This window comes from Cinclus cinclus, chromosome 6 (genome assembly GCF_963662255.1).
Source record: "Cinclus cinclus chromosome 6, bCinCin1.1, whole genome shotgun sequence".
Taxonomy (NCBI): Eukaryota; Metazoa; Chordata; class Aves; order Passeriformes; family Cinclidae; genus Cinclus; species Cinclus cinclus.
Window position 1 is genome coordinate 9,236,197 of NC_085051.1, and position 23,717 is coordinate 9,259,913.

The window sequence follows — 23,717 nt, forward strand, 5'->3', positions numbered from 1 at the left end:
CCCGTCTCTGTCCCCATTCCTTTCCCGATCTCCTCCAGCACTCACCCTTCAACAGTCCTGAGCTTGTGGGTTCCAGGGGCCAGTGGAGTGGGAGTCTGGAGACTGTGTGGCACTAGGTGACAATGGATACCACTGGCTGTCATGGGCCAGCGAGTGCCCCCTGCCTTGGGGGGCAGCGGGCAGGGTCCATCCTGCTGAACACTGGGCACCGGGCCAGCCCTGAGGCCGCCTGGGAACGGGTGCTCGGCTGGGACACTCTGGGACATTGCCCCAGTGCCACCAGCTCCCCACGGATCCACTGCCTGCCACACAATCACAGAGCCATGCTGATCCTGAGGTGCCCAGCCCAGCTGCAGCTCCTGGAGGAGACCCTGCGGAAGAGCCTGCCCACCACCCTGCCGGTGACAGGGACCCCGAGGATCCCTCTAACCCCTCTCCCCTGTCCTGCTGGTGACAGAGTCCCTGGGCACCCCTCTGTCCCTCCCTCCCTCTCTCTCTGCTGGTGGTGAGGACCCTGGGGACTCCTTTGTCCCCTCACCCTTACCCTGTCAGTGTTGCTGATTCCCGGAACCCATCTGTCCCCATCCCCTGTCCCCTCTCCCCTTGCCTTGCCAGTGATGAGGACCCTAGGACCTGTCTGCCTTCCCACCTGCCCTGGTGGTGTCAAGGACCCCTCTGTCCCCTCTCCTCTGTCCCATCTCCCCTGTCCTGCTGCAGACAGAACCCTGGGGACTCTGTTGCTTCCTCTCCCCTGCTGGTGAGGGACCCCAGGGACTCTGGGCACCCCTCTGTTCCCTCTCCCTTGTCCTGCCAGTGACAACAACCTTGTCATGCAGGTCCTGGGGACTGTGATGACAGTGGCCAGGGGGAACCCGGCCTCCCATGAGGTTCTGGTGGACTCCTGGCCCCATTTCGGCATTGTCCTGACCCGCCTGTGCCCAGAGGTGCTGCCCCGGGTGCCCCTGCCTTAGCAGCAGAACCCCACATTCCGGGGGCCTGGGAATTGGGGTGCCACCCTCATCTCCATGTCCATCCCAGGACCACAGGGACCCCAGGGACTACTACACCAACCAGCTATCTGTGTTCTACCGGGACAAGGGAGCCCTGCAAGCACTGCTGGAGGGCACTGAGGCAGTGACCAGGGGAAGAGCATTCCAGATTCTGGGTAAGGATGGCACTGGGGGGGACACAGGGCTCCCCTACCCTCCATCTGGGTCCCATGTCTGGCTGACAAGGGGACCCAGGGTTGCAGGATGGGCTGGACGAGGCTGTGCAGGAGGTGGCCAATGCCAGGGGGCTGAAGGTGGAGACGATCCGGTACTGGGCACTGATGAGCCCTGACCCCCCCCAGCCCCGCAGCCAGTGAGTGGGGGGCACTGGGGGGACACGGGACACTGGGGGTACATGGGCACTGAGGGACCAGTCACATCCCTGGGTGGCACATGGAGACCTGTCACATTTCGGGGTAGCACAGGGGGGTCATAGTCACAATCCTTGGTGGCACAGGAGTCCCCGAGCACATCCCTGAGAGGCCCAGGGTGGCATGAATGTGATCACTGAGCACACCCTTGTGCAGCACAGGGGCCCCTGAGCACTTGCCCTAGTGGCACAGGGATCACTGGGTGACATGAGTGGGTTCACTGAGCACATCCCTGGTTGGCACAGGGGTCTCCAGCCCCACTTCTGGGTGGCATAAGGGTTCCAAATCCCATCCCTTGGTGGCATAGGGGTGTGCCCAATCTCGTCCCTAGGGAAAACAAGGGTCCCACATTCCATTTCTGGGTGGCACAGTGGTTCCCAATCCCATCCCATCTGCTATCCCAGCTGGGAACAGGGATCAGCATTCCCTACTCTGCCATACCCTGCTGCAGGAAGCCCCCTGGCCTGCGCCTGGCGCCCGTGTCCCCATCCCACATCCCTCTGCTCAACGCCACGTGGGCCCTGGGGGGCAATGCCCGCAGCCAGGCATTCCTGCTGGGGCTGGTACGGACGCTGCCCTCCGCCTGCCTGCTGGACCCACGTGGCCGCCCGGTGTCCTGGAGTCTGCTGGACGGACAGGGCTGCCTGCGCCACGGCTACACGGTGCCTGCCTGGCGCGGCCGCGGCCTCACTGGGGTCACGGTGGCCGTGCTGGGCCGGGACCTGCATGCCCGTGGATTCCCAGTCTACGGAGCCGTGCGGCCCAACAACACGGCCTCGCTGCGTGCCCTGCAAGCCGTCGGCTTTGTGCTCCAGCCCGGAACCTTCTACATGATCCTGGGCACCCCAAAGTAGTGCCCTGTCCTCGGGGTGGGGTTACCTAGGCCCAGGGGGTCCTGGATCCCCATCCGGTGGGAGAAGGGAATGCCCCAATTCCCACACTGAGCTCAGATCTGAGCTGGTCCCTACTGGTGGCACTGACAGGAACCCCTCAAATTCCAAACTGAGCTCAGAATGTGGAATGTTCACTCTGGTCCCTACTGATGTCACTGACGGCAACATCCCAAATCCCACACGGAGCCGTTCTCTCCAGTCCCCAGCGGGTGTGGCACGGGCAGGGCAGGGGGCTGGAGAAAGGCTTTTATTCGTTCATACAAGAATAGATCTTCTGCAATAAATACCCCAATAAATAAACATCTCCAATAAATAAACACTCATAGACGCACCGGGACAGCGGCCATGCCCCATGGCCTCGCCCCGCTGCTGCATCGATGGGCAACCATGGGGGAGGAGGGGCTTGGGCAAAAGGGGTGGGGCCTGATAGGGAGGAGGTGGGGTTTGATATGAATGGGCGGGGTTTATTGTCATCTGGGGCGGAGCCTATTGCTCCAGGGGCAGGGCTTGCTGCTGGCTGGGGCGGGGTTTATTTTTATGCTCAAAGGGTGTTGGTCCTTTTTGGGGTGGGGGGGGGGGGGGTTGTACCCACTCTGGAGGTTTTAGGGATGGGGACAGGCACCCTGCAGGTTGGGGACACCATGGGGGGGGCACTTGGGAGTCAGGACACCTGTCCCTTAAGACAAAACGTAGTGACAGTGGGGCAGTGGGGTGACTGTGGTGGCACTTTGGGGGTCAGGAACTCCACCCCTTTAGGCACATCCAGGTGATGATGAGGATGTGGGGTGGCTTTGGCAGCACTGAGGGGTCAGTTTTGAAGGACGCTGGTGGCAAAGAGGGGACATGGAGTGGTTTTGGTGGCACATGGGGTCAGGAGATATGTCCCTTACAGCAGAGTGTGGTGACAGAGGGGATGTGAGGTGGCTGTGGTGGGTGGCACTTGGGGTCAGGAGCCCCTCACTTAAGGTACGGTGATGCAAGTGGGATTGTGAGATGGCTGTGGTGGCACTTGGGAGTCAGGAACCCTATTTCTCGAAGCACATTGGTGGTGGACAGGGGATATGGGGTTGCCATGGTGGCACTTGGGGTCGGGAGCGCTGTTCCTTAAGGCACAATATGATGATGATGGTGGGGCTGCAAGGTGGCTCTGGTGACGCTTGATATCAGGAGGCCCTTTCAGGTGATCTTTCAAGGCACTGCCAGGTGATGATGAGGTTGTGGGGTGGTTTGGGGGTCAGAAGCCCCCTTTCTCAAGGCACACTGCTGGTGGAAGAGGGGACCTGCATGGCCGTGATGGCACTGTGGGCTCAGGAGCCCAGCAGGTGCTCAGAACCCCCTTGCCTCCAGCCGCAGGGTGACCACGGCGGGCGGCACCTTCTTCTTGAGGCGGTTAAAGTCCTTGGCCGAGCGCCAGAGCCAGGTCTGCAGCTCCTTCAGCAGCCAGAAATCATCCATCTTCTTCAGGAAGTCATTGGGGGCCGCGGGCGCTCCGGGGGGAGCGGGGGGCCCGGCGGGGCCGGCGGGTAGCGGGTACCCCAGCGAGGACATGACTCCGCCGATGCTGAGCACCAGCCCCTGGAGGCTGGCGCAGAAGTGGGAGAGGCGGTGGCGCAGCTCGGCAGTGCCCACCTGCCCATCCAGCACCCGCAGGTAGCAGAGCAGGCGGCTATAGGCCCGGTAGTTGGCGGCCAGGCGGGCGTTGTCCGTCAGGCCCCGCCACAGGTCCAGGTCCACCGTGGCGCTGGGGACCCGCTCGGCACGAGCCAGCCGCGGGGGATTGAAGTCGGGCTCATTGAAGGGGGGCCCCAGGTAGTTCAGCTGGAAAGGAATAGGGGTGCCAGGGGTCAGGTCTCTGTGTCCACCCTGTCCCCAATCTCCACATCTCCCCATGCCCCCAGTTCGAACACATCCCACTCATCCCAGCTCTCCCTTCTCCTATCTCATCCCCCTTCTCGCTCTGCCCGAGCCGGACATTCCCGGCACAGCCCAGGCAGTGCCACCGTCACCGCTTGGCACCCCAGCGTGCCGGCACCGCCGAGGGCACGTCAGGGCAGGGACCGGGAACCTCCGGGTGAGTCGGCGATGCCGGCGGGGAGGGAGAGGCGGATGCCCGCGCCCATGACGGAATCACGGGCCGAAGGGAGGGTGCCCGGGAGCCGCCCTGCGCCCGGGGGGCGATGAGGCATTTCCGTGACCTCCGGCGTGGGAGCAGCTGGGTACGGGGTGGATATCCCGGGGGGTGCGTCGGGGACTCACGTAGGTGCCGGCGAGGGTGCGGAGCTGGTGCTCCAGGTAGCGGGTCAGGTCGTAGGTCTGCTGGATGGACTGGCCGGCGCCCAGCTCCTCGGAGCAGTTCAGCGCCGGCAGCGCCGGCAGGTTGCAAAGCGCGGCGCACAGGAAGGTGAAGATCCCCCAAGAGTCACCTGTGGGGGACACACAGCACCTCAGGGGGGGGTGACAGGGACACTCCTTCTCCGTGCGTGCGGCGCTTGAGCCTACGGAGTGTCCCTGAGCCACCCGCCTGAGCGCAGGGAAACTGAGGCACGGAGGTGGAGAGGGTGGGGTCCCTCTAACCTCAGCACCCCCATGGAGGAGCGGGGACCCCCCACCTCAGCGCGGTGACCCCCCGGCTCCCCTCGGAGCGCTCCCGCCCGCGCCTGCACCAACAATCCTTTATATGGTCTGGAGCAGCACGGCCGCGGCATTCCCGCCGGGACACACGCCTGGGATATTTTTGGGCACCGCCAACGCCGGAGCGGGCCGGGCACCCAGCGGGGACCCCCGCCGAGGGGCCACCGGGAATGCGGGAGGAGGGGGTGGGTGGGATGCGGCTCCGAGGAGGGGCGGGGGCACGGGGTGACCTTTGCGGAGCCACCGGAAAGCGCCGGCGGGGTCCCCGTCATCGTCTTGACGTCAGGGCGGCCCGGGAGCGCGGCCCCGCCGGCCGGCGGCCGTGCAAAGGTCACGGCCCGCGGCCAGGACTCTCCGGCCAGCTGGCACCCTCGGCTGGCTAGCCACAGCCGGCCTTCCCGGCAGCTCCTCCCGGGAAAGACCGGCCGCTGGCACGGCTCGGCACCGCGGGGCTCCTGCTGCGGGCAGCCCCCCGCGCCCCCGCGCGTCACTGCTCCCCGTCACCGGCCGCCCGTGACGCACGACGGTCCCCGGGGACACCCCGGCTCCGGCCGCAGGACGCACCTCACCGCCGTGGGTGTCCTGCAAAGGGCGAGACTCGCTGTAGGGGATGCAAGCGCCCTGTGGGTGTGTAGGACGCTGTCACATCTGGGAGACACCCCAGAGGCGTGCAGGAGGCTTGTGACACCTCTGGGATGCTTCCAGGACGTACCTGGGATACACCTTGTGTGTGTGCATCACACAGGAGTGGGGAACACCACGCTTTCCAGCCGTGTGACACCGTGCACACGTGTGTGATGCACCACACGCATCCGGGACTGTCACCTACCACACGGGCATGTGACACGAGCGGTAGTCACAGGACATGCCGGGCAAGTGTGCAACGCGCTGCGCACATACCCCGGTGAGCGGGGGCACGACGACACTGCGTCAGGTGCCCCCCACGCGTGGCACGCCGCGTGCACACCGTGACACCCTGTGTGACCCCGCGTGCCCCCCTGCCCTCCGTGCCCGTGCGTGGCAGCCCCGGCCGGTCCCGGCTCGCCCGGTGCCCCGCGGTGGGCACGTGCCGCCGCTTGCCCGCGTTCCGGTGCGTTCCGTGGAGCGTGAGGCCGACCCTGAGTGCGTGCGAGCGTGGGCCGGGGGGGGCCGGCGGGGGGGCCTGTGGTGACTCACAGCACACATAACCCCCCCCCCCCTTCCCGGTGTTTGCTTTGGCCGGACCCTTGCCCGCCGCCGGCTCCGGTTTCCAGGCGGGATTTACACCCGCCCCGGCCTGGCCGGTGCCAAACCAAACACAGCCGTGGAGCGGGATGAGGGGGGGATGGCTGGGATGTGAGATTGGGCTGGAGCCATGGTAGGTCCTGGGCAGGTGGCCTAGATATGAGTATGAAGATGATGGAGGAAGGGGATGGAGGTGGGTGTCTGAGGGATGGGAATGGTGGGATGCACAGAATGGATGGCACTGGGCAGTAGTGACCATGACACAGTGACGATGGTGACCCTGGTACAGCAGTGACAGTGGCTGGGGCACAGCAGAGACAGTGGCCATGACACAGCAGCGACAGTGACACTGCACATTAATGAAGGTGACCATGACACAGCAGTGACAGTGGCTGTGGCAGAGCAGTGGTGATGACAGTGGCACAGCAGTGACAGTGATCACAGTACAGCGATGACAATGGCCCAGCCATAGCGGGTGCCCCCGCTGTCCCTTGCCCACCCCTGTCCCAGCGGCTGGCGCCTGGCACCCACAGGCACAGACAGTGGAGGAGGGAGGCTCCAGCCGGCACAGCTGGATCCTGGTGACGTCGGAGAGGAAGAGCCCAAGGGTTTCAAAACCGGCCCTGGAGCGCGGCCAGGATGCTCCCAGCCCACGTAAGCAGCTCATGGCGTGCCTGCCCAGGGTGACCCGCTGGGCCCTGGGGACACCCGAGGAGCCGGGGTGACGGGGGGCCATGGGAGCAGGCACCCCTTGCTCTGCCGGCAGCACCCTGGGACACCCACGTCGGACACACCGGTGGTGCCACGGACACCCCTCGCACACGTGGCAGTGGGGACGTGGCTCACCCGCCTTTGGGGTGACACCCGGGACCCCTGGCCTGCCACCCACCCGGTGGTGCCGGCGGTGGTGCTGGACAGACCTCCCGGCCAGCGGTCAAGGTGGGAATTCGGCCACGGAGATGGTGAGCTGTTCCCTGGGCATGCTGTGGGCAGAGCCGCCGAGGGCTGAGTGACCACAGCCTGCCCAGAGCCGCTTTCCCGAAACCCTGGTGGCGGGGGCGGCAGCCGGGAAGGGGAGACCCCCTGGCCCCGGAGCCCCCGGCAGCGGACGGAGCCGAGCCGGCCCCCGACTCTGCGGCGGGAGCTGCCGTATCTGATGGGCCGGCATCCAGCAGCGAACAGAGCCCCATCCCACCCCGCAGCCCCATTCCTGGGGCCAGCAAGGGAGGTCTCGCGGTGGCCAGGCATGACTGAGGCAGTGAGGACAAAGCAGCCCTGTCCCCACTATCCCAGCCACTGTCCTGGCCTGACTGCAACCACTTAACCCTCCATGGGGCGTTTCCCAACCCAACGTGGCTGCCACTTCCAGGGGCTTGGAGTGGGTGACACTCCAGGGCTCACGGGCAGACCCCTCTCTGTCCCCACACTGCTGGCATTTAACGCCACTGTGTCTGGGGAGGTGATGCTATAGCACAGCAACATCCCTGTGGAGCCAGCATGGTGGGGACATAAGGATGCTCACATTCCACACCCAGATATCATGGACCCAGCATTCCCTGAGCTCCAACAGGAAGAACATGTGTGCCCTTGCTCCCCAACAGCACCCACGGCCACCAGAGCGGGGTGCCCATCGTGTCCATCCCATTCTAACGCACTCCATCCCATCCATCCCACTGCGAAGCCGCCGTGCCAGAAGCGGGTGGTGGCACGGGGGGCTACGCATCCCCCCCAGTCTGGGCCGTGCCTGTGCTCGCGGCGCTGAGTGTTTACATCCTGTCTCCTCCGTGTGTTTATAAATGCGGCCGCGCACGGGAGACTCCAGCGTAATTAACTGGGCCTGGATTTCCCATCCAGCTCTGGCTCCAGCCAGCGGCACGATGGAAACACCCCCGCTGGCGAGGGGGGCGCAGGCCCCTAATCCCAACCAGACCCTGCTGCCCCGCACGCACACCCAGCACCCACACAAGGGACCTCGATCCCTTCCCGTCGCTCCCGGTGCAGGTCATGGAGCCACACAGTCCAACAGTCCCCCCCAGCACCATTCTGGGGGTTCACCAGCACAGAGCCGGGCTGGCCGCTCTCCAGCGGGACAGGGGATCCCCAGTGCCAGCCCATGTGTCACCGCAGAACTATGGGTGATAAACCCCGGCATCTCCAGACCCGCTGCCACCACTGGCATCGCCTGCCACAGGGACACTGCCTGGCTGGGTCAGAGTGGGACCAGCAGTTCTGGTGGGCACAGGCATGCCCTGATGTCCCCACAGCACCCTGAGACACCTCTGGCACCCACAGGCCGTGTGCCACATCCAGCCACAACTGGGCCAGCTGCTTCCCAGATATCCCATCCAAGAGTGTATCCCCATGAGCCTGCCGGGACGCTGGGACGGTGACAGAGGGACACTGGCGCTGCAGCCCCGGGAGGGTGGGGGTGCGGGGGGGAGATGATTTATGGGGTTCGGTGCCACTTAGCAGGGCATAAATCTCCCCCCAGCACGGCCCTGTAAGCAGACCCCTCCGCATTTCCCTGCGGAGCCTGCTCCTAATGCAGCCCAGATGTGCGGCCGCCACCGTGCCCTCGCGCCGCCTGCTAAATAGGCACGGGGACACCGGGAATGCCGTGAGTCCCCGAGGGACTCCGCCTGGGCAGCCCACGCGTGGGGATGTTCCCAAAACGGGCAGCGGGGATCGTGGCGACCGAGCTCCAGCCCCCCGGCTCCTCCTCGCCGTCCCCTTCCCCGCCCGTCCCCGCAGGCCTCGGCACCGGCTGTGCCACCGGTTCGGCCACGTCCGCCGGGCCCGGAGGCAGAGGGAAGGGGGAGAGGAAAGGGCGAGGGAGGGCGATGGAACCGCCGGGTATCCCGGCCTCGCTTTTCCGGTTCCCCGGCGCTCGCCCCGCTTCGCCCATCCTGCGTCACTCCCGGCACCGCGGGAGCTGGAGCCGAACCCGGAGCCGGCCTCGTGCTGCCCCAGCCCCGGTCCCGCCGCCCGGGACCCCGGGGAGACTGGCAGCGCCCACACTTTGACCTTTTAAGGTTGTTTTCCAGCATTTTCCGGGCGAAGAGCCCCCGGTCCCGGTGTGCCACCAGGCTGGCCGCCCCCCCCCTGCAGCCCCGGGGGTGCCGGTGGCCGCCGGGGCCGGGGGAACAAAGCCGTCCCCTCCTCGGCACCCCTAAATCCCGCTGCTGTGTCCCGGAGGAATCTTGCCTGCTCCAGCGGTGGCGTTCGGTGTCAAGCCCCGAAATCCAGCCCCGGGCAGGAAAACTAACTCTTCCTGCCCCCCATAAATCCCACCGACTTTCCTTTTCCTCCCCTCTGTCAGTCCCGGGGTTTAATTCTCCGTGCTCAGCGGCGGTTCCCTCCCTGGTAATCACAAACATGCATGGAAAAGAGGGAACGAGGGAAAGGGGAAAAAAAAAAAGAACAACAACCCAACCTAGAAAGGGGAAAGTCTTAAATCAATCCCAAAGCCAGACAGACGTTTTAATCACATCAAATTAAAATCAGCAGTCTGTTTGGAAAGGGGAAAAAACTCCCGGCAGATGCAGGCAGGGGAGTTGGGGCAGCCCCCCGCCCCGCACCCAGCGCCGCGGGCTTACCTGAGAGCTCCCCGGTTACATTTAGCATAGTCGGGGTGCAGGGGAATTTTGGGGGGCTCGGCTCTTACTCGGCGATCCGAGCCCGCCCGCTCGCCTCAGCCCTGGCTCGCTCCTTCACTCGCGCTCAGTGTTGGGTGGTTTTTGGGTTTTTTTTTGTTTCGTTTTTGGGTTGGTTTCTGGCTTTCGTTTTTTTTTTTTTTTTTTTTTTTTTTTCCCTCGGTCTCTATTTGTTTTGGTTTGGGCTCGCTCGGGTGTTAGGTGGAAAAAAAAAAATCGGGGCGGGTTGGGTGGGTTTTTGGGGTGTGGAGGGTTAGCACCGCGCTCCGGCTGCCTCACTCGCCGCCGTTTCCCCCTTCCACCTCCCTTGATTTGCTCTTTTGATTGGGGTCCAGGAATGCAGGAATAAAAAAAAAAAAAGAAAAAAAAAAAGAAAAAAAACTGGAACTCGCATCCACCCTCTCCAAGCTGCTGCCTCCTTCTTTCCTCTTTTTTTTTTTTTTTTTTTTTCCCCAATTCAAGTGTTAAGCAGAACCAGGTTGCTTTCAAGAATGTATTTGATGCAATTGTACACAAGAGCGGGCTCCATTCATTCCCTCCCTCTCCCCCCCGCCCCGGCTTTATCCCCCCTTTCCCCATTCCCGTCCCCATCCCCGAGGTCCCGGCACCGGCCAGAGGTGGGGAGGCTGGAGCTGAGCCCCGGAGCTGCGGAAGGCGAAGGGGAGGGAAGGGAAGGGAAGAGGGGGGTCCCTCGGGGTGCCGCTGGCCGGGTAGGAAGGGGGGGACCCCCCGCTTTTCTCCCTCGCTGCGCCCCCCGTGCGGTTCTGGCTCCGGCCCGGCTTTTGTTAAAGTGGCAGCGGCGGGGCCGGTGCGGGGCCGGTGCCGCTCGGCGGAGGGGTCTCCTACCTGCTCTCAGCTCCATGCGGGACGGGCGCGGGGCCGGGGCGCTTGGTGCGTGCTCTGGGGTCCCCGAGCGGGCAGGCAGCGGTCCCGCACACCGGCCCGGGACTGCGGCTCCCATTTGCCGCTCGGAGCCCTCTCGCCTCTCCTCCTCCCCGCGCACAGAGCCGAGAGCCCGGTCCCGGGGGGGGCACGGGGGGGACGGGGCGGAGGGGGGGTCCGGAGAGGGGAGGACGGGGGGGGACGGGGCGAGGTGCGGCGGAGCGGCTCCTCTGGCGGGGCCGGGGCCGGGGGGGGGGGCGTGGGGGGCGTGGGGTGCCAGCCTGCCCCCCCTTCCTTCCCCCCCCGGGGCAGCGGGGAGGAGTGGCGGAGGGATGGGGCCGGCCGGTGCGGGAAGGGTGGCGGCGGGGCGGAGGGGGGGGGGGGGGGGTCCTCGGCTCTTCGCTGGCACGGCCAGCCCCCTCCCCTCCGGCCGAGAGAGAGGGTCCGGGGGCCGCGGACCCCCCCCCGGCCTGGGGACCCGCAGCGCGGCGGGCGCTGCCCCGCCGGGACGGCGGCAGGTGAGCGGCGGAGCGGGGGGAGCGCGGCGGGGTCCCGGCGGCACAACCGGAGCCTCTCGGAGCGGCGGCGGCGGCTCAGCCCCGGGGGACCCTCCGTCCCGAGGGAGGGCTTCGCCTCTCACGGAGACCCCCGTCTCCACGCGTGCCCCGTCCCCGTCCCCCCACCTCCTTTCCTCCGGGCGCCAGAGCCACTTTCTTCCCGATTATCCTCCCCCGTTAGGACAACCCCCGTCCGGGCGCCCGCGGGGCCCTTGGCAATAACCGCGGCGTTCCCCGCAGCCCACCGGGGGTGAGTGGGGTGGGGTGGGCTGGGGGGCGTGGGGAGACCCCCAGGGCCAACTGGAGCCGCCACCGGAGGGGAGGGGGGCGAGCCGACAGCCAGAGCCCCTCGTCCCTTCCCCTCGTGGCCCTCATCCATGAGCGGGTGCTGCCGCGGGGTCTCTCTCGGCGGGGAGAGGAACGTCCTGGCTCCCCCCAAAAAAAGCTTTGTTTAAAACAAAGGCGCTGGGAGCGCCGGGAAGGGCCGGGAGGTAACAGGCGGATTCGCTTCCACTCCAGACCCCGGCCCGGGCCAGGTCCGAGCCCTCCCAGCTGCGATCGCATCCTCCCGGCTTTCTCCGGGACACTGGGTGCTTGCTCGGAGCACAGCAGGACCCTCCTTCCCCAAATCCACCGGGACACTGGGTGCTGAACTCATTAGCACCAGTTTGGGGACCCCCCGTAGGGATAAACCACACACGGACGTGGTGCTGGCTGATTTATTGCTTGGGAAGTGCGGATTTGGTGTCGAATCCATGAGGACGCGCCCAACAGACTTGTAACGGGTGACGAGGGGGGTTCTGTATCCTCTTCCCCGGGTAAATGGGGGATACTCCGCAGCCCTGAGGACCCGGAGGGGCTGCCGAGGTGTCGGACGGAGCTGCCCAAACGATCCACGGCCGGACGGAGCCCAGTCCCGGCTCCCCGGCAGCGTGTCTGGGGGGGTCCGCTCGGCGTGGGGCCGGCCCCCTCGCCCCCCCAGCCGCAGGGCAGGGTATCTGGTTTCCCCCCCGAGCCAGCAGATCCCGCCAGCAGCGCTGGAGCAGTTGGGAAAAGCCGGCGGCCCGTCCCCGGGGGTCTCCAGCCTGCCGAGGCAGCAGGGCTGCCCCTCGCTGCCTTCTCCCCTCCCCAAAACTCAGCGCTGCGGTTTGGTTTGGGGAGTTTTCCAGCTGCCACAGCTCCCGCTGGGCTAACACCTGAGACAGGAGAGGAGGAGGAGGAGGGAAACCTGTGCCCCGGCGGATGCGGCTCCCGGCTCCCCAAGCCCCTCTCTCCTTGTGCCAGCCAGCGGTGCCAGGACGGAGCCCCTGCCCCAGGACAAAGCGGGCACAGGGCACAGGCAGGTCAAACCGCTGGGAAGCCTCATCTCCACATCCTGTTCCCCCTCTTCCTCCTCCTCCTCCTCCTCGCCCGGTGCCCGCAGCGGCTCCGCGTGGGTGAGGCCGTGCCCGCCCTGCCCTCGGGGCCACGTCACCGGGCAGCTGAGCTCACCTCCATCCCACCCCACGGCCGCGGGTCCCCCGGCCGGCGCCAGGGCCAGCCCGGCCTCCCACTGCTGACCTTTGCGGCCGACAGCCGGAGGAGGGAGACACGGGGGGCTGACCCGACCCAGAAATCCCGGCTTTAGCCCCAAACTGCCCGCGAGGCGTCGGCTGAGACGCTCCGTCAGCGCCCGGCTCCTTGGGGACACCCCTGGGGCGCAGGCAGGGGCACGGAGCAGCCATCCGGCTCGACGTGTCCCCTCCTGCCGGGCTGGCAGCAGGAGCCCAGCTGTGGCCGTCTGTCTCCCCGAGCCGCTGCCTGGGCGAGGGCGCCGTGCCATGTGCCGGGAAGGAAGCTGGAGGAGCAGGAAGGACACTGGGAGACAGCCCCGAGCCCAGCGGGTGCGAGGGAACACCCCTGACACCTTCTCTGCTATCCCTGCCATCCTGAAGCTCTCAGACCCAGAGGGAGTCCTGGGAGAGGCAGCACAGGCACAGCTGAGCCTGGGGGTGCCAGAGCACCCCGAAGACTGCCAGGCTCCTGCTCCCGGCCTGTATTCAGCCCGTTCCCTGGTCGGCGCTGGTGGGAAGGAGGGGTGGCCTGGCCCTGGCCCCTGCTGAGGTGTGTGTGTCACGACCACAGCCAGCTGCGTCCTCTCTGCAGCCCCATAAAACGCCGAGCCCCGAGGCCAGAGCCCCTCCTGGGGATGCTGGCTCCGGAGGAGCCTGGCTGCTCTGCCAGAGCTGGAACGGACGCTAGCACACAATCCCATCTTCCTCCTCCTGGGAGGAAGGGAAGTAGCCAGTGCTCACCCCAGGAGTGGAGGAGCCAGATCCGGCTGGACCCCGAGCCCAGGCCAAGACAGGCCTGGGATTCCCTGGAGTGCCGTGCTGGCAGTCCCAGCACAGCCCTGTATACGTGGCTCGGGCTGTGGAGTCCCCACAAAGGGCAGAAGTTGCGTACCTGGAGGGGATGCGGCGAGTGGGCCGGGTGCGAAATCCCGAATAAAAGGCACTGAGCACACCAGACAGGGAAAGGAGGAGGAGGAGGAGGAGGAGGAGGAGGAGGAGGAAAGGCAGTCTCCATGTCCTGGAGAACGGCAGCCATAGGAAAGGGCTCTGCAACCCCCTTCCCATTCCCCTCTGCTCAGGTGCCAGCCCTGCTCCGCAGCAGGGCCCCTCGGCTCGGGCTCCACGGCCACCGAGTTCGGGAGGAGGGACTTGGGGAGCGGCTGCTCCAGCGGCAGGCAGGAGCCGGCTGGAGGACCCTGCTGTGAGCACGACTCGAGTTCCTCACAGCCACATCCCCCCGGCTCCCTCGAGGCCACAACTCCAGAGTCTGTCGCTCAGGGCTGGCTGCGAGCACAGGCTGCTGGTTGAGTCAGTGTCACATCCCTGGAAGTGCTCGTGACCACAGTGGAGCAACTGAGACAGTGGGAAATGTCCCTGCCTGTGGCAGGGGCTGGGCTTTAAGGTCCCTTCCAACCCCAGCCATTCTGGGATTCTGTGGACCACCCATGGATACATCTGGCCAGCCCAGAATTTACAGTGTACCCGCACTGGAGAATTCTAGGACACCCCCAAAAATCCATCCCTGGAAGTGCTGCATGGAGCAACCTGGTCTAGTGAATGGTGTCTCTGTCCATGGCAGGGGATAGAACTGGATGAGCTTTAAAGTCCCTTCCAACCCCAACCATTCCATGATTCTATGGCATGCACAGCCAGCAGCACCTCCAGCATGGAGAGAGACCATCGAGCATTAACTTGCAGCATCCCACTTCCCATGTGCTCCCGGGAGACAGGGATCCCCAGAACTCCGGGATCTCGGGAAACACTGGCGCAGCTCCAGGCAGCTGCAGCCCTTCTTGGGAGCACCGTGCCCTGGGAATGCTGGAATCGGCAAAGGGACCGGAAGGTGCAGGCAATACTGACGAAGGGCGACTTCGCCCGGGATGCTGCCGGTAATGAAGCGAAGGTCAGGGTGCGGGGAGGCACAAGCACGGAAAGACCCCGGGTGAACCCCAGAATGGGTCGGGAGGTCCCGGGAAAAACCCGGTGCGGGGCTGAACACCGGGAGCCGCTCTGAGGGGCGCGTCGAAGCCCCATTGGCTGAGCCGCACGTCACTCCCACCGCTACCCAATAGCGCTCTTCGGGAGGCGGGGCTTTACCGGGGAGCCCCGAGATCCGCGGGGCCGGGGCCCCGCCCCTCCCGCCGGTCACGTGAGGCCATCGAGCTTGCCGTCACTCAGCACGGACCAATCGCCTGGAGGCGAGGGCGGGACGTAGCGGTGCTCCCGACCAATGGGGAGGCGGCCTGGTAGGGCGGGCGCGGGAAGCCGGGAAGGCACCGGCGGGGCGCGGCGGGGAAGAGGCCGGAACCCCCGGGAAGGGACGGGGCAGGGGGGCTGGAGGACACCACTGCGGGGCCGCTGCCGGAGAGACGGCACCGGAGGGACGGGGAAGGAACAACAACCGCGGCGGGGGCGGCGGCGAGGCCCGAGCAGAACTACCTGGGGGCGTGGCCTAACACGCGGGGTCCGCTGAGGGGCGTGGTCTCTTGGCGGGGGCGGGGCCCGGGGGCGGCGGGCGCGAAGCCCCCACGTGCCCGCACGGTGCCGGTCCTGGTCCCGGCGCCGGTGCCATGAAATGTGTCATCGCCGGAGGCAACGTCAAAGGTGAGCGGGGCCTGTGGGCTCGGGGTGTGCCGCATGCCTAGGGAGCCCTGCCTCACCCCCGCACCCTCTCCTTCCCAGTCCTCGGCCGAGCCGTGCACTCCCTGTCCCGTATCGGCGACGAGCTCTACCTGGAGCCCACCGAGAGCGGGGTATGCAGCATCGGGTGGGCTGGATGGGAGCTGGGGAGGGGAACCCGTGTCCCCCTCCCTCCCTGCAGGCAGTGCCAACACTGTGGTTGTGTCCCCAGCTGTCCCTCCGTGCTGTCAACTCCTCCCGTTCTGCCTTCGCCTCCTTCCTCTTCGCACCCCTCTTCTTCCAGCTGTACGAGCCGGGCAGTGCCGGGCCCGACACGGAGCTCTTCCGATGCAAAGTCCACATGAAGGTGCAGTGCCCTGCCCGGGTCCCCTCAGAGCTCCTCGTTGTTCCAGGGGCCCCAGGCAGGTGACAGTCCCCGTATCCATCCCCGCAGTCCTTCCTGGGCATCTTCCGCTCTCTGCCCTCGCTGGAGAAGTCGGTGGGGAAATGCCTCATCCTGCTCAAGCCCCGTGCCAGCCGCCTGGTCCTGCAGCTCCACTGCAAGTACGGTGAGTACCAGTGGGGACAAGGTCTGGAGGGGTGACACGGCACAGAGAGGGACAAGCTGGCACCGCATCCTGCCCCGCTGAGCTGCTGTCCCCCCTGCCCCCCAGGTGTCACCAAGACACACAACCTGGCCTTCCAGGAGTGCGAGCGGCTCCAGGCTGTGTTCGACACCCAGCGCTGCGCCAGCCGCCTCTGTGCCCCGGCACGGTGAGGGGGGACACCACGGGGGTGGCACTGGGCTGGGCTAAGTGTGATGAGGGCGGATGGAAGGAGGGACCTCAGCTGGCCCTGCAGGATTTGGGGTGTTCAGCCCAATCCTGTGCCCCTCAGGGTGCTGGCAGAGGCCGTGGTCCACTTTCCCCTGACGCTGGCTGAGGTGACACTGGGAACTGGCCCTGGTGGCAAAATCAGCCTGCGGAACTACGTGGAGGAGGAGGCAGGTGAGTCCTGCAGGGTAAAGAGGCCCCCTCCCCACCTTGGGGTTCCCTCCAGCCCCTCATCCACCCCATTTTCCCCCTCCAGAGCCAAGCAAGACAATGGTGACGGAGCTGTGGCTGGCTGAGGACGAGTTCCAGTCGGTGGCTGTGACCCCGGGCTCCAACATCACCTTCTGCCTCAAGGAATTCCGTGTGAGTCCCCACCCAAGCCCCCCAGCCCTGTGTCACCTCCTGGTCCCCCTGACCCTCCCCTTTGTCCCCAGGGGCTGCTGAGCTTTGCCGAGGCCTCCAACCTGCCCCTCACCATCCACTTTGATGAGCCCGGCAGGTAGGCGTGGTCACCACGTCCCCATCCTGTGCCAGCCCTGTCCCTGGCACCCCCTCAGCCCCTCTGCGTCCCCAGACCAGTGATCTTCACCCTGGATGACACTGTCCTAGAGGTTCACCTGGTGCTGGCCACCCTCTCCAACCTGGAAAGCAACTCCCAGTCCCCTTTGACCAACGGGTAAGTCCCAGACAAGCCCTCCAGCTACCGTAAGCAGGGAGCAGAGTGAACATTCCCAATCCTGCTCTGTCCCCATCAGTGTGTCCCACCTGCCTGCCACTTCAGACGATTTCCCTGACGACCTGGAGTCCTACATGATTGCCATGGAAACCAGCGAGGGGGGCGTAGAGGGGCCCCCCAGCCCCACCTTCCCCCTGTGCACCCCCCCACCAGCTGAGAGTGAACCTGAGGAGGATGAGGAGGAGGAAGGAGCTGTGCCAGGGACACCCCCGCACAAGAAGGTGAGGGGTGGATGTGCCTGGGGGCAGGGGTGGGCAGAGCCTCCTCCTTATCCCCCCAATTCTCCCCACAGTTTCGCTCCCTGTTTTTTGGCTCGGTGATGACACCAGGAAGGCCTGGCCCAACCACCAACCAGGAGGTGCTGGTGGAGGACAGCGACGGAGAAAGCTGAGCCCCGAGTCGCTGCCACCCCCAGCCTCCATCCAACCACCAGGACAGGCACCCCCCAGTGACCCATTACAAGTTTATTCCTCAAAAAATCCTCCTGCCCCCCCCCCCCCCCGCTGCCACCCCAGGGCTGGGCTCTGGGCTCCAGGCTCCCCCCTTGCCCCAGTACTCCCTGCCCTGGGCCTGGATTTGCTTTGGTGGAGCGTGGCGGAGGGGGCGGCAGGATTCTACAAATAAAAAAACGAGTCGAAAGAAAAGCGACCTGATGCTGGGGCGGGGGGCTTGGGGGCATGGGCAGCACAGGGGCGGCTCCCAGCTCATTTCTTGGCTTTGGCAGAGTTTCGGGGAGGGGTGACGGGGCGCCCGGCAGGGTTCAGCCCGCTGAACTGCCCGTATTTGCCCTTGTTCTTGTCAGCCGGCTTCAAAATCTGGTGGGGAAGGGGGAAAAGAAATCAGTGAGCTCCTGCCCCAGCTCTCCACTCCCCTGGAGGCTAGAACTCCCTACAGCAGGATTGAGGGTGTTTCCCCTCCCTGGGCTCACCTGGAAGGAGCACATGAGTGTCTCGTCCACGCTCATCATGGCACCAGCGTTGTCGAACTCGCCGCAGTAGTTGGGGGCCGAGAAGAGGGTGACGAGCTGGCGCTTGGCGAAGAACTCGTAGCCATCCTCCACCACCTGGAGAGGGCACAGGCTTGGCAAAGATCCACCCCCCTGCCCCAGTGGCCAGTATCCACCTGCTCTGGCAAATTCCCAGTCCCCCAGGCTGAATATCCAGTCCTCTCTACCAGGGCGAATACTCCCTTCCCTGGAGCAAACAGCCACCACTGGGACAAACACCCACTGCCCCAAGGCAAATATCCATCTCCAGAGTGATTATCCAACCTCTGGGAGGAACACACACATCCAAGGGTGACTATTCATCCCCCTGGGGCAAATACTTTGACATCACAGCAAACACTCAAATGCCGAGGTAAACACCCCCAGAATTCCAACCCACACACTCCTGGAGTACACACTGCCTTTGAAGGGGAAATACTCGGGTTAGAACCACCTGACACCCACTGGAGACCCAAACCCATGTTCCCAATATTTGGGGGTCCCGGTGGTACCTGGTGTGCCCGGCAGATGAGGTCCAGGTCGTGCTTGTGCAGGAATTTGGCCACCACCTCAGCCCCGAAGGTGAAGGAGACCCCACGGTCGTTCTCCCCCCAGCCTTGCACGTCCTTGTCGGGGTCGGACCAGAGCAGGTCACAGAGCAGCCCCTGATCCGGGACATCCGTGGGCCGCATGATCCGCCGGATCTGCTCCATCGACTGCAGGTCTGGGGACAGCCCTGCGGTAAAGGGGCACCCCTAGAGCTCAGCATGGAGATCCCACCCCTTCTCCAGCCCTCCCAAATCCCTGGGAAGGGCCATTCCCACCTCCGTGGCAGCAGAAGATCTTCTCATCCACGATGGCGGCAATGGGCAAACAATTGAAGCAGTCAGTGAAGGTCTTCCAGAGCTTGATATTGTATCTTCGCTTGCCTGCAGAGAACAAAGGGGACATGGAGGTGTCTTTGGAGACAGCATGAGGGTGGGCAGGACATGGAAAGGCAGGAGGATACAGAGGAAGGGCAGGAAGACATGACGGGGAAGGAAGGAGGTTACAGGCAGGGTCAGTGTGGGACAGCACTGGGACAACACCGGGAAACAGGGAGCCCAGGGATGGCAGCGGGGTTTTGGAAGGCACAGCCCAGGCACTCACACTCGTCGTAGAAGCCATAGATGCGGTTGATGCTGGCACACTCGTGGTTGCCCCGCAGCAGGAAGAAGTTCTCGGGGTACTTGATCTTGTAGGCGAGCAGCAGGCAGATGGTCTCCAGCGACTGCTTGCCCCGGTCCACGTAGTCCCCCAGAAACAGGTAATTGCTCTCAGGGGGGAAGCCCCCGTACTCGAAGAGCCTCAGGAGGTCGTAGTACTGCCCGTGGATGTCACCTGGGGGGGGGGGGGGGGGGGGGGGGAACACAGGCTGTGAGGGCACCCTGCAGTCCCCCACCATCACCCCAGTGCTGCCCAGCAGCCATCCAAGCCTCACCGCAGATCTTGAGGGGTGCCTCCAGCTCCAGCAGGATGGGCTGGCTCAGGAAGATCTCTCGGGATTTGAGGCACAGCCCGCGGATCTCGTTCTCAGTCAGCTGCACGTTCTTCCCCGGCCGCGACCCTTGGACTGGTCCCAGCACAGAGAATAGGATCAGGGACCCCCAAGTGCTACGGGACCCCAACAGCGCTCCAAGAACCCCGGCTCTACCTGCCCCAGCCCTCCTTGCCGATATCCCCCGGGCCCTCCAGGCTCAGCTCCAGCCCCCAGACCCTTCGGGGCACCCCAGTACCTTCCAGTGCCCCCCTCCGCGGGGTACAGACGTTTTAGGAACCCATCTGTTTCCTCCAGCCCCCTCCAGCGGGCTACAGACCCCTTCGGGATTCCTCCCCATATCCTCCACGTCCTCCGGACTCATCTCCGGCTCCTCAGATCCCACAGGGACCCCTCCCAAAACACTTCGCAGCCCTGACCCCCCCCAAACCACCGCGGCCTAACCCGCCCCCGCCAGGCCCAGGCCGGGCACCCCCCCCCGCGGCGTTGGGACACGGCCCGAGCCGGCCCCGAGAGGTTCCCCGAGCGGAGGGAGGGAATCCCGGTGCTCGGGGGGGGGCGGCGGGAGCCGCTCACCCTCCAGGAGGCGGCTGATGATGGAGTCGAGGTTGAGCTTCTCGGTGTCCGCCATGGCCGCCCGCGCGCCGCCCCGCCCCGCGCGCCCGCCCAGAGCGGCCCCGGCGCGGGTGGCGCCCTCTGCTGGTCCGGAGGACTCACTGCAGCGCTTAGCGGGCGGGGCTGTCCCCGTGTCCCCGCGTCCCGCTGTCCCCCCGGTCAAGGTATCCTAACCCGGGAGGGGCGGGTAATGGGGACAGCATGGCGGGGGGACCGACAGCAGGGAGCCACGGCGGTGTCACAGAGGTAGGGGGACAGCCGTGGAGAGGGGACACGCCCCGCTGGGTGGACATTCTGGGAAGGAGAACATCCCGGGAAAGGTGACACCCCGGGCAGAGGAACATCCCGAGCAAAGGGAAAGGGAAAGGTCCCGAGAAGGGGAACACCCCGGGAAAGGGGATACCGCGGGCGGAGGGCCTTCCCTGGAAATAAGAACGTCCTGGGAAGAGGGACTTTCTGGAAAAGGGAACATCCTGGGAAGGGAGATATCCCGGGCAAGAGAACAACCCGGGCAGGGGAATACGCCGGGCAAGGTGTACAGCTCGGGCAAGGGGACACGGGGGACAGCAGGAACATGGACTCGTATCCTGGCCCTGGGGACGCAGGGATAGAGAGGGAGAGGGAGAGGGAAGGAAACAGACTCGGGAGAGATAGGGGTTCCTGGGAATGCGAGGGGACACGGCAGGAACCGGGGATCCGTATCCTGGTCCTGGGTGCACAGGGACAGCCCGGCGACATGGGAGGACTCGAGGGGACAGGAATCTTGGCAAAGCCCGGGGATATCCCCAACCGGGGACTCTGGGGACACCGTCGGGAGCAGCACCGGGCGGTTGCCGGGAGACTGTTGCCACCCTGAGGTCCCCGGGGACATCCCGAAGGCCGGGCTCCCACTGGGGACACGGGGGAGGGTGACGCATCTGTACCACTGCTCGTGGAGGGTGGCAGTGTCAGGGGTGGGGACGTGGCTGTCCCCTGTCCACACTGGCTGTGCCACGCCATGCCACACCATGCCATTCCCTGTGTCCCATTCCATGTCGTGCGGGGAGGTCGGGAATAGCTCCCGGGACCTGCCCTGACATTTCTGCTCCACGGTGTCAGTTTTACACCCGGCCCCGTGTGACCCCGGGCTGGCCCTGTCCCTACCCCTGGTCACTTATCCCCTGCCCCAGTCCCCGTCCCTGTCCCTGTCCCCGTCCCTTGTCCCGCTCCGTACCTCAGCCCCCTGTCCCTGTCTCTCAGCGGTGGCACCCCGGCCCCTCTGCCACCTTCGTCCTGCCACCCCCTTCGGTGTCCCGGTCCCCCCGGTGCCCCGGTCCCGCCCCGCCCCGCCCCGCCCGAGCAGGGCACGGCGGCGCCGCCACCGCCGGGACCGGAGCGGGCACAGAAGCTGCTGGGGCCGCGACAGCACCGGAACCGACACCGCCGAACCGCGACAGACCCCGACACCGCCGGGATCGGAGTGGACAGCAGGACAGACCGACACAGACAGACACCGACACCGGCACCGCCGGTGGGTGCTGGCAGCATTGGGGGGGCATTTGGATGGTTTAGGGGGGGTACTGGTGCCGGGGGGGGCGGGAGCAGCGGGATGGGGGTCGGGGGGTGTGTGCACACCTGTGACAGGGTGCAGGTGACAGGTGGGTGATGACGTTCTTGACACGGTGTGGGTGACAGGGTGCAGGTGACAGTGCAGTGGCACGGCACAGGTTATGTGGTCTGGGTGTCAGCGCGGGCGGCAGGGTACGGGTAGCAGGGTACAGGCGACAGGTAGGTGATTGTGCATGACAAGTTGTGGGTGACGGTGCAGGTGACAGTGCAGGTGACAGGGTGATGGTGCAGTGTCACAGTGTGGGCGACGGTGTATGTGAGAGGCTGTGGGTGACAGGTACAGGTGACAAGACGCTGGTGACGGCGCAGGTGGCGGTGTGTGCACGATAAGTTGTGGATTGACAGGGTGCACGTGACAGTTCAGGTGACAATGAGGGTGGCAGGGGGTGGTGCGGATGACAGCGAGCGGGTGACAGGGCGTGCAGGACCCTGCGGCGCGACAGCCGCGCTGGTGGCCCCGTGCCTGCCGGTGGCGGTGACGGTGACAGTGACAGTGACGCCGCGGGCAGCTGGAACTAAGCCGGGGGACGTGCGGGCTGGCAGCTCCGCCACGCTGGGGACAGGGGGACAGGGCGGGGGGGAGGGCGAGGGGCGTGTCCAGCCTGGGGACGCAGGACGGGGGACAGGAGAACCCCGTCAGGCTGAGCCACCCCCCGGGTCCCGCTGAGGCAGCTCGCTAGTGACGGGGACAGGGACGCGGACAGGGGTGCCAGCGCCTGGCGCGAGGTGGCAGAGGGGACAATGGGGCTCTGTGTCGCCTAATCCGGGGCACGGGGCCGGGGGTTGGCACCCCGGAGTGGCGCGGGGGGGGTTTAAAGGCCAGACCGGCCGGTGTCCCCTGTGCCAGGCGTCCCCGATCCCTCGTCCCCTGCGCGCTCTCAGGCCACGGCTCCCACCCCAAGGTACCGGGCGACACAGCTGTCCCAACCTGGGGACAGCAGAACCACCTCCCAGCTGGGGATGACGGGGGACAGGGTGGTCCCGAGGCTGGGCGGGGCGCGGACCTTTAGGGACCCCCGTGACTGGGTTTTGAGGGGTCCTTTTGTCACGCCACCGAGCCGTATGTCCCCTAACCCTGTCACCGGGTGCCGGGCTTGGGGACACCCTGGCTGCCAGCGGTGCCCGCTCCGTGCCTCAGTTTCCCTTTGTGCCCAGCTCTGCCGGGCACTTGCTGGGAGCGAGGGCACCCGGGGGGGGGGAGTGGGAACACCCCGGTCCCTGGATCTGCACCCCCACGGCACCTTGGGACCCGCGGGATGGGGAAGTGCCCCCGGCCGTGCTGAGCTGGCACGGGATTACACTAAGACAGAGGTGCCGGGGCTGGCACAGAGGGGACAACCTGAGGCCACCGTGACTGGCACCAAGGGGTCAATCTGGGGCCACCAGACCTGTTAACGAGGGGACAAGCTAGGGCCACAGGGACTGGCACCGAGGGGTCAGTCTGGGGACACTGAGACTAGCGCTGAGGGGACAACATGGGGACACTGGAGCTGGCACCGAGTTGTGTCCCAGGAAGTGTGTCGGGCTCTGGTGGGTGCTGTAGGACGGGTTCCCCCAGGGGAACTGATGCTGGGGCTCCCAGCAGCGACTGGGAGTGGCCGGGGCGGGGTGGCAGATCCCCAGGGAGCCGCGCTAACTCTGCCTGTCCTTCTCTTGCAGCCCCTCTGTCACCAGGATGGTGAGTGGCCCCCGGGTGGGGGGTCGGGGCGGAGGTGGGTGCCCCATCCCGGGATCCCGGCGGTGCCGGGCACAGGCGCGGGGCAGCGGGCAGCGTGGCGTGCTGTGCCCACCCGCCGCGTGACCCCGCGGGGACAAGGGGACGCTTTGTCCGGGAGCTGGCGGCCCCGGCGGCTGGCACTGCCCCGCTGTCCCCGAGGCGGTGGCACCGTGCCCGGCGCCCGCAGCCCCCCAGCACCCTGACGCCCCCTCCCCACGGGTGGGCAGCGGCGCCCGGTGTCCCCCCGTCCTGTG

At 65.9% G+C, this 23,717-nt stretch overlaps 4 protein-coding genes across 6 annotated transcripts; 2 read left to right on the plus strand and 2 right to left on the minus strand.

The window, feature by feature from the left end:
• The first annotated feature begins 323 nt into the window (after positions 1-323).
• LOC134044891 (glycine N-acyltransferase-like protein 3) lies at positions 324-2,274 on the plus strand. The gene is made up of 5 exons (XM_062494385.1): positions 324-401; positions 837-944; positions 1,039-1,165; positions 1,245-1,362; positions 1,872-2,274. Exons 1-5 carry the CDS (start codon positions 324-326, stop codon positions 2,272-2,274), a joined length of 834 nt encoding a protein of 277 aa, XP_062350369.1.
• Positions 2,275-3,639: 1,365 nt separating this feature from the next.
• On the minus strand, positions 3,640-10,782 carry CLCF1 (cardiotrophin like cytokine factor 1). Its single transcript, XM_062495788.1, has 3 exons — positions 10,668-10,782; positions 4,570-4,736; positions 3,640-4,131 (listed from the first exon to the last, which is right to left on the minus strand). Exons 1-3 carry the CDS (start codon positions 10,780-10,782, stop codon positions 3,640-3,642), a joined length of 774 nt encoding a protein of 257 aa, XP_062351772.1.
• A 4,546-nt stretch (positions 10,783-15,328) lies between these two features.
• RAD9A (RAD9 checkpoint clamp component A) lies at positions 15,329-17,446 on the plus strand. The gene is made up of 11 exons (XM_062494131.1): positions 15,329-15,417; positions 15,496-15,566; positions 15,665-15,799; positions 15,887-16,001; positions 16,107-16,206; positions 16,330-16,439; positions 16,522-16,628; positions 16,700-16,764; positions 16,840-16,941; positions 17,021-17,222; positions 17,294-17,446. Exons 1-11 carry the CDS (start codon positions 15,384-15,386, stop codon positions 17,390-17,392), a joined length of 1,140 nt encoding a protein of 379 aa, XP_062350115.1. The 5' UTR covers positions 15,329-15,383; the 3' UTR covers positions 17,393-17,446.
• Positions 17,447-17,539: 93 nt separating this feature from the next.
• On the minus strand, positions 17,540-20,176 carry PPP1CA (protein phosphatase 1 catalytic subunit alpha). 3 transcript variants are annotated; one of them, XM_062494132.1, is made up of 7 exons: positions 20,078-20,164; positions 19,467-19,609; positions 19,136-19,366; positions 18,811-18,915; positions 18,499-18,722; positions 17,930-18,064; positions 17,540-17,816 (listed from the first exon to the last, which is right to left on the minus strand). In XM_062494132.1, the coding sequence occupies exons 1-7, from the start codon at positions 20,152-20,154 to the stop codon at positions 17,706-17,708; spliced, it is 1,026 nt and encodes a 341-aa protein (XP_062350116.1). In that variant the 5' UTR covers positions 20,155-20,164; the 3' UTR covers positions 17,540-17,705. The 3 variants fall into 3 exon arrangements, with proteins under 3 accessions (XP_062350116.1, XP_062350118.1, XP_062350117.1); XM_062494133.1 differs by having other exon boundaries at positions 17,542-17,816; positions 19,467-19,598; positions 20,100-20,176; XM_062494134.1 differs by lacking the exon at positions 19,467-19,609 and having other exon boundaries at positions 17,541-17,816; positions 20,100-20,164.
• Positions 20,177-23,717: the final 3,541 nt, after the last annotated feature.

Bases quoted from the DNA above. Each gene is read 5' to 3' on its own strand.
- PPP1CA (XM_062494132.1), bottom strand. From the start codon at position 20,154: ATGGCGGACACCGAGAAGCTCAACCTCGACTCCATCATCAGCCGCCTC. The intron at 18,916-19,135 runs GTGAGTGCCTGG...TGTTCTCTGCAG, and splicing joins CTATGGCTTCTACGACGAGT to GCAAGCGAAGATACAATATC. The intron at 18,065-18,498 runs GTACCACCGGGA...TGCCCTCTCCAG, and splicing joins TCATCTGCCGGGCACACCAG to GTGGTGGAGGATGGCTACGA.
- RAD9A (XM_062494131.1), top strand. From the start codon at position 15,384: ATGAAATGTGTCATCGCCGGAGGCAACGTCAAAG. The intron at 15,418-15,495 runs GTGAGCGGGGCC...TCTCCTTCCCAG, and splicing joins CGCCGGAGGCAACGTCAAAG to TCCTCGGCCGAGCCGTGCAC. The intron at 15,567-15,664 runs GTATGCAGCATC...TTGTGTCCCCAG, and splicing joins TGGAGCCCACCGAGAGCGGG to CTGTCCCTCCGTGCTGTCAA.
- CLCF1 (XM_062495788.1), bottom strand. From the start codon at position 10,782: ATGGGAGCCGCAGTCCCGGGCCGGTGTGCGGGACCGCTGCCTGCCCGC. The intron at 4,737-10,667 runs GTAGGAGACCCC...TGTCCCCCACAG, and splicing joins CCGCATGGAGCTGAGAGCAG to GTGACTCTTGGGGGATCTTC. The intron at 4,132-4,569 runs GTGAGTCCCCGA...ATTCCTTTCCAG, and splicing joins GCACCCTCGCCGGCACCTAC to CTGAACTACCTGGGGCCCCC.
- LOC134044891 (XM_062494385.1), top strand. From the start codon at position 324: ATGCTGATCCTGAGGTGCCCAGCCCAGCTGCAGCTCCTGGAGGAGACC. The intron at 945-1,038 runs GTGCTGCCCCGG...TGTCCATCCCAG, and splicing joins TGACCCGCCTGTGCCCAGAG to GACCACAGGGACCCCAGGGA. The intron at 1,363-1,871 runs GTGAGTGGGGGG...ACCCTGCTGCAG, and splicing joins CCCCCCCAGCCCCGCAGCCA to GAAGCCCCCTGGCCTGCGCC.